Source organism: Arvicanthis niloticus, chromosome 3 (genome assembly GCF_011762505.2).
Source record: "Arvicanthis niloticus isolate mArvNil1 chromosome 3, mArvNil1.pat.X, whole genome shotgun sequence".
In the NCBI taxonomy this organism is placed as follows: Eukaryota; Metazoa; Chordata; class Mammalia; order Rodentia; family Muridae; genus Arvicanthis; species Arvicanthis niloticus.
The window spans coordinates 60,987,886-61,003,728 of record NC_047660.1 but is presented as its reverse complement, the minus strand read 5'-3'; the positions used below and the strand labels follow the sequence as shown (position 1 = coordinate 61,003,728).

Sequence of the window (15,843 nt, the reverse complement as noted above, 5' to 3'; positions counted from 1 at the left end):
TGTTTAAAGATTTTTTAAAAAAGCAATGTTTAAAGAGTAATGTTAAATAGCTTATTGTGTGCTCATGTATACATGCGCGTGCACACACACACACACACAGACACACACACACCAGAGTTTGATGTCAGATGTCATCTTTTATTTCCATCTTAGCTTTTTAGCAGGGTCTCTCATTGAGTTTGGATCACTGATTTGGCAAGCCTCAGGGCTTTCCAGTGCTTGTATTAGAGGCATGTGCCATGTCTGGCTCTTACCTGGCTGCTGGATTATAGGCATGTGCCGTGCTTGGCTCTTATCTTGGTGCTGGGGATTCATTCAGGTCCTCATACTTGCATGGCAAGTATACTTATCAACTGAATCTTTATATGTAGTTCTTATTGTTTTACCTACTTAAATACATTTCTTTTATTAGGGATTTCACTTACTTTGTTATTTTCTTTGCCATGGTTATTAATATTTGCATGTTAGTGAATTCACTGGGTTCTTACAGTACCCAGAATAACTACCAAAATCAAATACTTTTTAAATTTATTTAAAAATTATTTATTTTTAATTTTAAAATTTTAAAAATTATTTATTTGCTTGAGTCCAGTTGGCTTCAAACACATGACACTCTTCTTGACTCTCAAGTGCTGCGATGATAGGTATGAACTAGTCAATGATAGGTATGAACTAGTCAATGATAGGTATGAACTAGTCAATGATAGGTATGACAGGTGTAAGCTACCTTGCTCAGCACAGCACCCTTTTAAAAAGTCCCTGGTGGAGGTGTCTCTGACTCTTTTGCTTGCTCTTGGAACCCTTTTCTTCCTACTGGCTTGCCCCACCCATCCTTGATATGAGAGTTTGTGCCTAGTCTTATGGCATCTTGTTATGCCATGTTTAATTGATAGCCCTGGGAACATGCTCTTTTCTGAATGGAAATGGAAGAGAAGTGGATCTGGGAGAGAGGGGAGATGGTGGTGGTAAACTAGGAAAGGTGGAGGGAGGGGAAACTACAGTTGGATATATTGTATGAAAGAATAAACAAGGAGGAAGAGGAGGAGGATGAGGATGAGGAAAGTAGGCTAAGCAAGCCATGAGGAACAAGCCAGTGACCAACATTCCTTTACGGCCTCTGCATCAGCTCTGGTCTCCGGTTCCTGCTCTGCCTGACTCCAGTGCGTTCAGCAGTAGTATGGAAGTGTAAGGGAATAATGTCTTCACCCTGCAGAAGGTTTGGGGTCTTGGAATAACAGGGTAACTAGGTAGTCATGGTAGCCCTGGTTAGATCTGGAAGTAAGCTCAGTTATATAGTAGAAGGCAGAGGGGTCCCACGAGAGGCCAGTATAGTCCTGCAAGTAAACAGAAAAGGACAGCCATTTGTATGTCACAAAATGAGGCTTGGTAGAAGGAGTTGATTCCAGAGGAATCTGGACTGAGTGTGGAAACCAGGAGTTGGGGATCCTAGGAGCAGGAAGAGTGCCAGGAACAGGTTTCCTTCCCTTCCAGTCTGAAGAGGACTGTTTGTGGGTATGGGGTATAGGTGAGATGGAGTGCCAGAGGTAGCCATGCTCCAGTTAGAGGTGCTGCAAAAATTCAAGAGTCCCATGGAAGTACCATGGAGTGGCCAGGTCCCTGGCATTATCAGCTCTCTTTGGTGGTTTCCTTTCTTTGCCTTGTACCCACACCACACATCTTCATATTGCTAACCATTTACTCTCTCCTGGGTTTAAGCTTTTACAGGCAGGTTATTGTGGGTGTTCACTGATCAGGGAGACGGCTCTTCTAGGAGCACTGTTCCTTGAAGCCAGTGTAGGGAAGAAGATGGACAATGGAAGGAAAGTCAGAGAGATGTGGAAAACCCCAGAACAAAGTAGCTGCCTCCTTCTCTTCCCTTGGCTCATCTCTGGAAATATCAGCCCTGTCCTCCAGACAACTTGCAGCCAGCACTTCAGGGCTGCTGCCCCTCCCCCCCAAACGGGCACCCAAGGCAGCACATTCTATTTGGTTTCTTTGTCTGTTTTCTAGCCCCTTGGAAGTTTATCTTCATTTCCTATTTAATATGTCTCTGCAGAATTATCATGAATAGCATTCTGATGTTCCTAAGACTCAATCATTAGAGTCTTAGGTGTCTCGGGGCTGGGTGCAGTGCAGAGTGGGTATGGAACTTACATGTAGCATTCTGGGAGGCACTGGCTTCTATCCCTAATACTGGGACTGGGGAGGGGGCCTGATAGAAAAAGGACTTTAGAAGTCTCTTTGTACAGTATCCCTATTTTACAGAGAAATAAATCAAAGCCTTGTTGGTCAGCTTCAGGAGTGTATGTTTCTGGGAAGTGCATGTCTCTCCTGGGGAAATTCTGTGTATTTTTTTAGGTCTTTGGAATTTATCTTTAGGCTTACATTGTCACTAAATCCACTGATCTTCCAAGCCTTTCCTTTTATTCTGCTAACTGTATGCTGGGTTTAAACTGCTTTGTTTACCTTGGAAAGCCTCTTCATTTTTCACTTTTGAGTCCCACCTCCCAGCAAAATGTCTGATGATTATCACAGACATTAAGTAGTTGTTGGATTCCTCTGTCTTTGTCTTCTGTCCTCCTTGAATCTCTCTTTCCCTCACTTACCTCTCACTGCTTAGCTTTGTTTATCTTCATTGTCCCTCAACCTGGCCCTTCAAGGGCATCTGTCCTCAGTTCCCACCGAAGAACATTTCATTGATGTATTTATAGTGTTTACATGTCTTTTGTGTGTGTTTTAAATGGTCATTGAATGATGTCATTACTCATACCAGGTGTAGTCTGTAGTGAAAAATGTGTCCTATGATTTGTTTTTCAACTTGGATCTTAAAGGAAATTTGACCAACTTTTTCTATAGGTGTGTTTGTATTAGAATTCGATTTGTCCAAATGCTCCCTAAAGCAAAAAGCAAACTTTCTAAATTCGTATTCTATTCTGTGCAGAGCAAGGTTTTTTTGTGGGAATACCTCTTTGAAAATGTGCAGAAAGTTTTGAGTTGTGTGATTTGCTCAAACAAAGATTTACTTCTGTAGGGAGCTCCTAAGGAAAGCCCTGGACCATTTTCCTCATCCCACTTGGCAGGGCGGATCTGCCCTTGGCAGCTTATCTACTGCCACATGGCGGGCAAGCATGACACATGGAAGATGTGTGTGTGCTTGTGTGTGTGTGCACATTCAGTCTCTCTGTATACATGTGTCTGTGTGTGCTTGTGTGTGTGTGCACATTCAGTCTCTCTGTATACATGTGTCTGTGTGTGCTTGTGCATATGCACATTCAGTCTCTCTGTATACATGTGTCTGTGTGTGCTTGTGTGTGTGTGCACATTCAGTCTCTCTGCATGCATGTGTCTGTGTGTGCTTGTGTGTGTGCACATTCAGTCTCTCTGTATACATGTGTCTGTGTGTGCTTGTGTGTGTGTGCACATTCAGTCTCTCTGTATACATGTGTCTGTGTGTGCTTGTGTGTGTGCACATTCAGTCTCTCTGTATACATGTGTCTGTGTGTGCTTGTGTGTGTGTGCACATTCAGTCTCTCTGTATACATGTGTCTGTGTGTGCTTGTGTGTGTGTGCACATTCAGTCTCTCTGTATACATGTGTCTGTGTGTGCTTGTGTGTGTGTGCACATTCAGTCTCTCTGTATACATGTGTCTGTGTGTGCTTGTGTGTGTGTGCACATTCAGTCTCTCTGTATGCATGTGTCTGTGTGTGCTTGTGTGTGTGTGCACATTCAGTCTCTCTGTGTACATGTGTCTGTGTGTGCTTGTGTGTGTGCACATTCAGTCTCTCTGTATACATGTGTCTGTGTGTGCTTGTGTGTGTGTGCACATTCAGTCTCTCTGTGTACATGTGTCTGTGTGTGCTTGTGTGTGTGTGCACATTCAGTCTCTCTGTATACATGTGTCTGTGTGTGCTTGTGTGTGTGTGCACATTCAGTCTCTCTGTATACATGTGTCTGTGTGTGCTTGTATCCAGATTCATTCTAGGTCCTTGATTGCTTCCTAAATACTGAAGCAACTTGATTCTGAGGAGGTGTTTTTTGTTTTAGCTTCTTAAAATTACATTTAAAATTTTTTTCATAAAATATATTTTGATGGTGTTCTTTCCCCTCCCCCAGGTCGTCCCAGATCCTCCAGACCATTCTTACCTCTTTCTCTCTTAACTCCTCCCAGAAAAACAAAGAAAGCAAAGCAAAACAAAACCCTAGAAGATAAAACAAACAAACAAATCCACCAAACTGTAGCAAAAAAGAAAAAAAAACCCCTCAAAATCATGGAGTCTGTTTTGTGTTGGAAAACTACTTATGGACACAGAACTTGTCCTGGGGTGTGGTTTCTATACCCAGTGTCAACTCCATTGGAGGGAAGGGCTGCCCCTCCCAGCAGGTACCAATGGCAAGGAGTTTCTTGGTTAGGGTGGGACTTTGTGCCTGCTTCTCTGGAAAGTTTTACTCTAGAAAGGATAACTTTTATTTCCCTTTTCTGTCTTTTTTCTTTTAGGTATGGGAAGAATGCAGAAACTATAGTAACTATTAATTCCATATATATTTTATAGAATTAAAAATGCATGAAGACTTTAAAGTTGTTTAAATTTATTATTTAATTAAACATTAACTAATTAAATGTGTTGAGATGAGAATCTCACTGTACTGTCTAAGCAGACCTAGAACCACTGGTCATAAGCTGTGCCTTCACCTCAGTTTCCCAAGTAACTGTCATAGGCGTAAAACCACTGCGCTGGGCTTAAATTTATGTGTTAATCAATACATAAGAACATAAAGATTGTACATTTTTTAGAGGGTACTGTGAATACATTGTATCCTATCTATTTTATTTCATTTTTCATGTTATTGATGTTAAACTCAGGGCTTTGTGCATGCTATTAAGTAAGTACCCTCCAGACCATTGTGTGATGTTTACATCAGGTTAAACACATTTATCTCAAGCATGTATTGCTTCTCCTGGTGAAGTACCAAGATCTTTCTCTTTTGCTTTTTGAAGTATATAGTGTCTCCTGACTGAGTGTAGCTTTCCTCCTGCCTATCTGTGACCTTTACTGATTGGTCAGCAATCTCCCCACTCCTCCTCTTCTTCATATATTCCTGATATATTTTGATAAGGCAAAAGGAAAACTTGCCTGTTCATATTGACCTGGATGCAATGAACTCCATTGTTCCCATAATTCCAGAGGTCATAAAGATGCTCAAGAATATGAAATCCAGAATGGTAGGGGAATTTACAGAGGTTTTGAGAAACAGGATTTAAGGTGAGGTGTGCTGTGGGCACATGGGGGTTGGACCTGGATGGGAGCATCTAACATCATAGGAGAAGGTGCCCTCTTACTCTGTTTCTATCTAGTTGGGGACTTCTCCCAGGAGAGAACAGTTAAGAGACCTGGTTTCTTATTAATGGTCCTTTAGTCATTATATTTAATCGCCCGGGTCCTTGCCACAGCTCCCATTAAGGCTTTGCTGCTCTATTATTAATGAGAAAGAGTCATTGTGGTTAAGGGAGGTTTAAATACCTCTACTGTAGCAAACATTAGATATGAGAATGAATGACTACAGCAGAGTCATTAACTCCGGAAACTCAGGAGCTTTGCAATTAAGTCATTGTCATGCAGTTTCCCCACTCTGGCTGTTTCTGTCCCAGCAGTGGCTGTTTAATTGACCCTGGAGTTGAATGGAGTAATTTACATAGTGTGGTTAAGGCCCTGCCATACACTCATGTGGAAATCATGTTTTAAAATAGCATAAGTCTGTATATTTGCAACAAGAACCATTATTCTCTTTCAAATGTTGTAACATCTCTAATTTCTTTTTCTTTCTTTCTTTTTTTAAAGGGCATAGATTCAAATTGAGCATAATAATGCCTGCATGGGTTACCTATTTCCACATTGACTAATATTTTAAGTCAGTGTCTAGATGAGTCTGCGTCCTAAAGTATGCTTGGGCATACTCTGGGCTGTACTGAAATTTCACTATATTGTCTCATACTCTGCTTTAAACAGGAATGGTAGAAGTTTTGAAGTTTAATTTCAGTTTTTCCCATTGCTCAGAATTTGATGACATGAAATGAAAAGAGGTTTCCATAGCTGCTAACATTCACCAGATTTTGTTCCAAAGCATGGACTTTAGTAGACTTTTGAATTAAATCCACATTCTCCACCCAAGTCTAGTGATAAAATCCAATAGTTCAAAGATAGGTATGCTATAAACAGCTATAGTTAAATAATCTAAAAAAATTTAAAACATGGAAATACAATAAAACAAGAATTGATCACTTTATAGTGGAATACTCTATAAACTGTCTGCATTGGAAACATGTGGTGAGTTTTAAAACATCTGCGTTCTATAGTTCTAAAAAGTGTACAGTTTATTTGAAGGCTCACACTCCCCTTCTGCACACATGTAAAAAGACAGGTTAATATATTTTTTTTCTAGTTTTCCAGTTTGCATTTGTCTATTTTTAATTAAAGATACTTTTTTTTTGGAATAGAAATACATAACTTAAAACATTTGTCTCAGCTAAGTAGTTATAAAGACATGGACCGTAAATCTTGCTAGTCTGTCTAAAACAGTGATTGCACATCGACAAAATCCCCAGGGTAAGGGAGAGATCATTTGTGATATGTACGCAGTGTAGGAAGCTGTTTTATTTTTCAATGAATGTCTTCATTTTGATTGAAAGCTGCTTATCAGAGTGGTATAGCAGGTGCACCGTTGGTTTAACAATGTCTGCGTAACCTCCCTCACTTCCCTGAAGTTGCTGTATGACCACTGAGCTGACCACCAGGGAAATGTCTGAGGGGCTAGACTGTTTTAGAAGTTGAACTAACACCATGTTTTCAGGGTTTCCCAGGAGGTTATGTGTGTATAAACAATGCTGAACAGCCTATGAGACAGAAAGCCATACCTTGAGCTGTGTAAATGTTAGTTCTACTTTGTGGCTTACCTTATTTTTTAAGGATTTTTTCATAGTTTTAAAATGTGCGATGAGAATCTTCTGGCCATGTAGAAGTTTGTTCATGCTCTCTGCGACACTGTCCTCTCCTCCTCTCTCACCTGCAAAACTAGCAGCGTGACAAAAGGAAGCACACGGGCCTCTGAAGCAGCTGTACTCCATTCCTGAACACAGCCTGCTGAAGCTAGTAGCTCTTGCCTCGGCTGACAGCCCTTTGGGAAGTGGCACCCCATGTCCCACAGGTGAACAAAGCTTCGGGAACCTCAAGATCATCAGTGTGCATTGAGAACAGAAACAGCCAGGTCTCAGGGAGAGCGGCCCAAGTGGGACGTCTGGAAATGTCCTGCACCCTGGCCTTCAGCATCAAATGACAGGAGGCCATGGTCCAGATAGTGGAGCATCGGCTCACCCTCGGGCTTACTGTCCACACATGGAACTGGAAATGACACATGTGATACTCCATTTGCTTAATTTCTGAGAGGTTCTATGTTCACATAACATCAGGGACACCATTGTTACTGAGGGCTTCCTGGAGCTTAGCCCTGTTCTCTGATGGTATCTCTGTTATCACCGTCTCTCAGGGTCCTTACTATAGATAGAGTAACGCTGTACTTGATAATCATTGGAAGTTCTTGGGGACAAAAGTTTTTGGAGTATTTGTAGAATTGTGACCAGTTGAACATTCCTAATGAAAAAAACCAGGAAACTTCATGAAGGCCGACACCATGTCCCCAAAATCCAGACACTAGCCACATTTTGGATTTTTAGTTTAGAGCTGCCTTACCTGGCCTAACCTTTTAAAGATAAGGCTATTGAGACTTGGGGAGGGACATAAATGGTTGTCAGTGTCTTTTCAGTGAGTGAGGAGACTCTCCCAGAGTGTGAGCCAGCTCTCCCTGCTGGTGTTCTGTGTTCAGTCTCTGATATAAGAAAGGCCTCCATGCAGCCAGTGTGCCTACGGGCAAATGGAGCGGAAACTGCTCCTGAAATATGGCTCCCGACATGGAGAAATCATTCTGTATTTTTTAACAAAGATTTATTTCACAATATTTGTTCAGCAATTTCCAGTAGAGAGAAACAACCCTTAATCTGAATCCATACTTCCTGTCTCCCCCACCCGATTTTTCCTACCACTGAAGTCTTAGCATCTAATTCTATTTTTTAGTCCATTTCATCAATGAAAAAAATGTTTAGAAAATTTCCTAAATTTGTTTTTAGCCAGGAATCAATTTGCTTGGCTGTACAGATGGAAGTAAACCCTAAAATACTGATTGATTGCTTGAATGCACTCTTGTTGTTTGTCTCAAGGACTCTGATGAAGGAAGGTGTATGGGGGATCATCAGGCTCAGGCTGGCTCCTTGGTGCAGGAGTGGCTGCATTGTCTTGAAGCCCCTTCTAGATTTACAGGCGGAGAGAGTGAAACATTGCTATTTGCTGTGTACCCTGGGTCCCTGCCAGGCTGAGCTTCCTCAGGCCATATCAGTAGGAGCAGCCGTGTGCCGGGGTGCCATGGATGAGGCTTACTTTCTCCCTTCCATTATGTCCCCATGAACCCGGTATGAACAGGCTGACCATGTTCTTTTGCTTTCCCTTGTTTCAACCTATCTAACACAAGTTTATCTGATGAGGTGATACTTGGTTAAAAATTTCAGGGTGGGGTGGGGGAGGTCGGGGAGGAAGGGTAGGGTTGGGAGGGTGCTTAGTGGTAGAACACTTGCCTGGTATGTACAAGGCCCAGAATTTGATTCCAAACACCACAAAACCAAAATAACCAAACCAAAACAACACCAGAATCCTTGCTGATGCTTTTTGGCTACTTGGTAGAGTATTTACGAGGAAGCCGTTAAGAGCTGTTAGAGGAAGTCTTAGGCCTTTGGGTTAAGAAAGACCAGGCACCAGTAAGATGGCTCAGGGGCCACTTACTACCGAGACTGAGTTCAGTCTCCAGGCCCATGTGGTGAGATTGCAAATTGTTTTCTTATCGCTACACATGGACCACGAGTGAGCCCTCTATGTTGAACTCTTGATTGATTCTGTAAAATTCTGTCCTTTTCTATTCTGCCCTCTTGGCTTTCTAACAATGGGAGAAGAAGATGGGTCTCTCCATTTGGTTTTTCTAAACTTAGCATATTAAGTCATATGCTTAATATATAAATACAAAAGGGCATCAGTAATTTGGTGATGTGTAAAGTATGCTGTATGCCTTCAAGTTCTGAATGACAGGGATAAAAGACTATTAAATGACCTTATCTTTTCGATGACAGTTGTCCCTCAGTATCTGTAGGGGATTAGTTCTAGGATCCTGTTGACACACCCAAATACACCCATGCTCAGGTATCTCATGTAAAACACCATAGCATCGCATAGATACTACACATGCCTTCCTGCAGATCATCTCTGCATATCGCTCTAGAAAGACCTATTGTAACATGTTTAATCCTCATGTAAGCGATATTCCAAATACCTTCAGTCTGCTATTAGTTAGATGTGTGTCCACAGAGCCCGTGGGCATGATTTATTATTATTATTATTATTATTATTTACTTATTCAGGCACCAAGTGGACAAGAGCAAAGCAATAATTTTAAAAGTCACCTTTCCTATCTGTAATGATGGAAACAAAAAAATACTCCTGGAGCTTAAGTTCTAGAGGAACCATTCGTGCCTGCCCATCTTGGGCCACTACTCAGCCTTGACCATGGCCTCCTGTCTGGCCTTGTTTGTGTTTCAGAGCTGGTTCTGAAGACATTCTTGTGATGACCATTTTGTCCAAGGGGATATTTACAGGGTACTTTGAGGGCATGAAGTGATTGTAGCTACACACTTTTATGAAGGCTTCATCTTTGGCCTCTTGGTGATTTTCTTATTGCCTATTCATCTGCCAATTTGGTGAGTGTGGCAGTCAGTTCCAGCTACCAGAGCTTGGCTATCAGGAGAGTCTGAGGTGTTGTCCCTCAATGTTCTTCTCAACGATAGTGTTGCATCTGGAGCAGAGTCTAGCAAGCATCATGTTCCCTGATTGCATGAACTTTTCCATTTGAACAGCAACCAGCAGCTGCCCAGCAGAAAGGATTTAAGAGCTCTCTTAGTTTTAAGTTTTAAAATAGCTAGCTAGAAAGGTATTGATTTTAATGGTTTCAACTGAGCAGTGATAAAACCAGAGGTAGAAAGTCATCTTTCCTCCCTTCACCAGGAGCAGCCTCAGCCACATACTTCAGCCCAGAGCGTGTTTGTGGAGTGGGATGTGATGGGTGTGTCGTTTCTAGCCATGGGCAGACATGACTGTATGATCTCCACCCTGATTGTGAGGGCAGAAGGGACTGCACTTCTCATGGAGCTCAGAGAGAGGAAGGGAGGGTATTTCAGAAGACAGATCTTCTTGCAGTGAAAATGTAAAATTGAGACTACCTTTCCTCTTAGCATCTCTGAAATAAGGGGGTGTTTCTACTTAATTCAAGAACTCGTGGGCTGGGAGGTTTGTTTTTTTACTTTACTGTGTTTGGAAATGTCCCTTCAGTTGAGACAGAAAGCATTATGGCTATCCCTTCTGACTCACGGGATGCACATGTGCAGATCCAACTCTCTGTGGATTGAAAACCCTCAACACACACATTACTGTTGTCTTTATTCCCTAAACCAGGGCTTTAAACCTTTCCCACTCATGAATGCCCTGTGTGTGTATGTAAATATGTATATGTGTGTGTGTGTGTGTGTGTGTGTGTGTGTGTGTATCACAAAGAAAATTTAAAACAATTCTTTGGCCTATATGTAAAGATGAAATATGTAAAGATGATGTATTATTAGCAAGTGTTTGATTTGTGTAACTAATGTGTGAGATATCTGTCTGTCTCTCTGTCTGTCTGTCTGTCTGTCTTTGCATGGTAGTGAGGTGGGTGTGCTCGTTTGCATTTACACAGACTTAAACCTTGGTGGAATATTTGATGCACTTTCAGAGGTGATCAAGATTTTGATTTTATAGTATCAGCACTAAGGACATTGTTTAACATAAATACACAGCACAAAATGTCAGAAGTATGTTTAGATATTTTAGAAATTGTTGGAAGTTCTAGCCTAATCTCAACCCAAAATGTATTTTTAAATAAAACATAAGTCAGCAACTCAGGTTTTATGAAACTCAAATAAATAATTTTTAAAAATAAAACATTCTAACGTAATACAATCCAAAGATGTTCTAATTTGAAAAACTTACATGTTAAAGTGGAAAGTATTAAAGTTTTTTGTTTCTCATAATTAAATGGTTTTGGTTTTACAAGAGTAGAAAAGTTTTTATGCATGGTGAAAACATTACAGTTCATCGATTTAAGAGTCTCCAGTCTGAGCTGAGGTGCTTTAGGCGACGCTGGTTGGCTCTGTGTAGCTAACAGCATGTTGTTCAAAGCAAGGCTGAAGTGAGTCTTGTGACGTGACATGGGACTGTGCTGTCAGAAGCACCTCATGCTCAGTCTGAATTAGAGTTTGAATTAGTTTTGGTTGTTGCACATGTGGAGACCTTTTACAGTTGTCACTTCTCTTTGTGACCTGCACATTCATTTGCACGATCCAATATGGGACCACATCCCATGACTTAGGAAGCTATGTCCTCGATGATGCTGCACAGCTATGTATGCTGTAGCTGTATTTATTCTGTATTAGCTATCATTAGTTATCTAGGATAGTTTAAAGTCCTCGGGAGGATGTGGTGGCTCTATGCAAGCACACCACCTTTATGTAAGGGACTTGGACATCCACAGATTTTGAGGGATGTCTTGAAGCCAATCCTTTGGATATACCAAGGTGCATCCAGAATGGTCTGCTTTAGAATTCTCCCAGGAATTAGATTTTGCCTGCTTGATTGATTTCCAAGATAGGGTTTCTCTGTGTGTCCCTGGTTGTCCTTGAACTTACTCTCTAGACCAGGCTGGATTTGAACTCAGAGATCCTTTGGCCTATGCCTACTCAGTGCTAGGATTATAGGTGTGCACTGCCTTTGCCATCTCTCCCAGGGATTTAAAAAATTTCTATTTTGTAAAATTTGAGGTCAGAATTTTAAAGGGAAGAGGCTTATATTACCCATAGGTTAAAGACATGCCTCAGGCAAGTACATGCCTACTGAAGCTTGATTGTGAAGGCTTTAGAATGTAATCCATGCAACAGGATGCTCCAAGGTGTCACTCACGGTTAACACTGTAAATGTCACTGGATATGGCAAATACTGTGTAAAAATCTGTTAGCAATGAGATGCTTCTTAGAGCCTCCACTTGGGCAAATCCCTCCCATGGAGGTCACCATCCAAGTGTTTGGGCAAAAATGTGACTGGTCAGTGCATCATTTGTCCTTTGAGTATAGTGACTGGCATGTGGAAGACACTCATTAAAAAGAATCTGGCTGTTATCAGTGGATTGATTTTTATGTTAAATTTTGTATTCATCAAGGTGCTGCCTTTTTCTTGACTTTATCATTGACATTTCTATTTTGCATAGTTAGATAATGGGAAAAATAATGAATATTATCTTAAAAAATCAATTTTTTTTCTTATCCCTCAAATTGTTTAGAATCTTTTGTGCTTTAGCTATTTTGAGTAAGAAAGTCAAATGTCATTAACTGGATAGAATTAAGCAGTTTTTGCAAAGTGTATCAAAGTAAAGATGGATTTTTGTTTTCATTTTTGGTAGTGGATATGTACATAAAATTTATTTGATAGTGAAAGTGTAAAATCCAGTGTGAAGCCACACAGCTTCCACTCTGACAGTAAATCTAACTATATAGAAGGCCAGTGAATCATATAGGTTTTGGTTATTGTTAATTTCCATGTGTGACTTTTTTTGCTTGCAACTTTTTTTAAATAATAAAGTTTAAAATAAAAAATGATTTTATTGGGCTTCTATGGCTCAAATATTCTTGATTTGGAATTCTGAACTGTGACTTGTCCCCATATTTAAACATGTTTTTTAGCACTAATATGATGTCACAAGTGGAAAATTCCATATTATGGGCATTTTAATGAAAACATATGATGCAAGATTACCTTCAGGCTATTCATAGAAGGTATATTTGAAACATAAGTGAATTTTGTGTTTAGATATGGGTCCCATATCCCAGATATCTCACTATGCAAATGCCAATGTTCCAAAAATTGAAAAAAGTAGTTTAAGACTATTCTGGTCCAAAGATTTTTGAATAATGGGGACTCAACTTGTGTGTAACAATGGAGATGATTGCTTTTTAATGAAGCAGCTACATTTTGCAACGTATTTATTTCCTTTCTTCTTCTTCTTTTTTTTTTTTTTTTACAGGAAAAACTAACACAGGAGTGTGTGTTCAGAGAACAGTTTGAAGAGAACTGGTACAACACCTACTCTTCCAACCTGTATAAACACGTGGACACTGGAAGGAGATACTATGTTGCATTAAATAAGGATGGGACTCCAAGAGAAGGGACCAGGACTAAACGGCACCAGAAATTTACACATTTTTTACCTAGACCAGTGGACCCTGACAAAGTACCTGAACTATATAAGGATATTCTAAGCCAAAGTTGACAAAGACAGTGTCTTCACTTGAGCCCTTAAAACATAACCACTATAAATGCTTTCATGCGGTGGGTTCTTATTGATTAGCAGTGCCGTCACCTCAGCTCCACTGTTGCCAAACTTTGTCGCATGCATATGTTATGACGGAAGCTTGGATGAGGACTTGCCGATTTGCTCTGCACTTACTGGCTGGTCCTCCTGGAGGGCTGCCTAGGGCCACTTGCTTGATTTATTGTGAAAGCAGGGGAGAGAGGGTGCGAGTGCATGAGTGAGTAGCGGGGGACTGCAGCGCGCCACGAGGACAACGGCCTGATGCATGCTGGGAAATAGACACGCTTTTACATTTTGATCAGTTGAACTTCATCCTATATCAGCACAGCTGCCATACTTCAACTCATCAGGATTTTTGGCTGGTGGCCTGCTCAAGGGAACACTGCCTTTCCATAGGCATGGAGAGTGCAGTCTCATTTAAAAAAGACTATCAGTTCATTCTCACTGGTATCATAGCCCAGTGAATTTAAAGCAAAGACCTCTTAGTTTAAAAGGAAAAAAAAAAAAAAAAAAAAAGAATAAGAAAAGAAAAAAAGAAAAAAAAAAAGAAAAAAAGAAAAAAGGTTAAATTTATTTATAGAAATTCCAAAGGCAACATTTTATTTATTTTATATATTTATTTATTATATAGAGTTTATTTTTAATGAAATATGTACAGGCCAGATAGGCATTTTGGAAGCTTTAGGCTCTGTAGGCATTAAATGGCAAAGTCTGCTATGAACCTGTGGTAACTTCATGCAAGTAGGTGTATGAGAAACTCTAACGGCCCTAATGTACTGAAGGCGACAATCTATTTTGTGCCCATATTATTGTAAACTTCTGCACATCACTCATGACACTGAGGATTCACTCTTCAGACTGCTTGTTTCATAGCTTATCCCAGAGGATTAAAGATAAACTGGGTTTCAACCCTTCCTTTTGTGTCTGTAATTTTCCTCTCGTAACTCAGTCTCTCAGTGTAACTGGGCGGTTGGAACATATGAGGGTTGGTGTATGTCTTATTTGTTTTAATCAATTGCAGAGTGTACCAAAGCTAAGCAGTGACTATGCCTTTTAATTTCAGCCCACTTCTGTGACAGCAGGGCTAACATCAAACGTGGCACTGATTATAATTCCCAAGGGAGAGGAAAAGCCCTTCACGTAGCTCTTCCACCTCCTCCTCTTCTTTCCTTTTTCTTCTTTCCTTCTTTTTCTTTTCCAGAGGCAAACGTCAGATGAACAGGATCATTCTTGTAAACATTTTATTTGTGTCTTGGCTATCAAATATGGAATTATACCAGGACCCTAGGGCTCACTGAAACATCTTTCATGGAGATTGCATTTGGTGTGAACTGTCATAATTACATGGGGCTAGTACCCTTCAAGTAAAACTTGCAACATGAAACTAATAAATGTTTATCAGTAATGACATTAGGGGGGTACTGTACTCATTGCCTGCGCTTTATTTCCGGAACGGTCAGTGAAGTGGGTACTATGCAGAACACTGTTTACAAAAACCTTTTATAACATTACATGCTGAAAAGCTCAAGAATACACACTTATTTGATAGCCAAAATTCTCCCACTGGGCAAGGGAAACCATTTATCTCTCACTATATACTAAGATGACAAGAGCCAAATTCTTGAAGCAATATTTAAGGAAAGAAATCTGTAATACATTCTCGCCTACTAGCCAGTTAACTTGGGGAAATTGAAAATAACAGCTAAAAAAATGTGTTTGAGTTTGTGCAGCTAATGTTAAGATGCGATATTCTGGCTTTGTTTTGCTTGGATGCACATTCTCGATGGGAAATGAAAGCATGTCACTGGCAAGCGATAGCCGCTGTGGTCTAGAAATGCCTGCCTTCCTGTCCTGAGCAAATCCATGTAGCCTTCTTAAGGTCCAAGCTGGAGCGTGTGATGACGGACTGTGCTCATGAGGCTTAGGGAGGAGCTTGTATTTGGAATTGAAAGATGTCACAGAGAGAGGAGCCAGACGCTCTGTGAAATGGTCGGTAGGATAAAGATCAGAACATGCTCCTTATGTGTGTTCTTTGGAGCCCCCTTTCACTTTCTAAACAGGAGGTGCGGTGTTTTGAGCAGTGTTTTTGTTATTTAACACTTTGCTGCTAAAATGTACACATACTCAGATTTCCGTTTATCCAAAAGCCACCCCCCCCCCCTTTTTTTTTTTTTTAAAAGATTCAAATTTGAAAACAGGAAAGAATTAGGTTGGTAGGATGTCATAGCTATAATATCTGAAGAAATTGATTTTAAGAGACAGCCAATAATAATCATAAAATAGCAGTGGTTTGAGAAAATCAG

General features: G+C 40.4%; 1 protein-coding gene across 1 annotated transcript in view; it reads left to right on the top strand.

Annotated features, from left to right (window-relative positions):
- The window catches only part of Fgf9 (fibroblast growth factor 9), a 40,010-nt gene extending 25,060 nt beyond the window's left edge, over positions 1–14,950 (top strand). Inside the window, exon 3 of the mRNA XM_034499214.2 lies at positions 13,253–14,950. Coding sequence (XP_034355105.1) covers positions 13,253–13,498 — 246 coding nt within the window. The 3' untranslated portion in view covers positions 13,499–14,950. The remainder of the gene's footprint in view (positions 1–13,252) is intronic.
- The last annotated feature ends 893 nt before the right edge of the window (positions 14,951–15,843 follow it).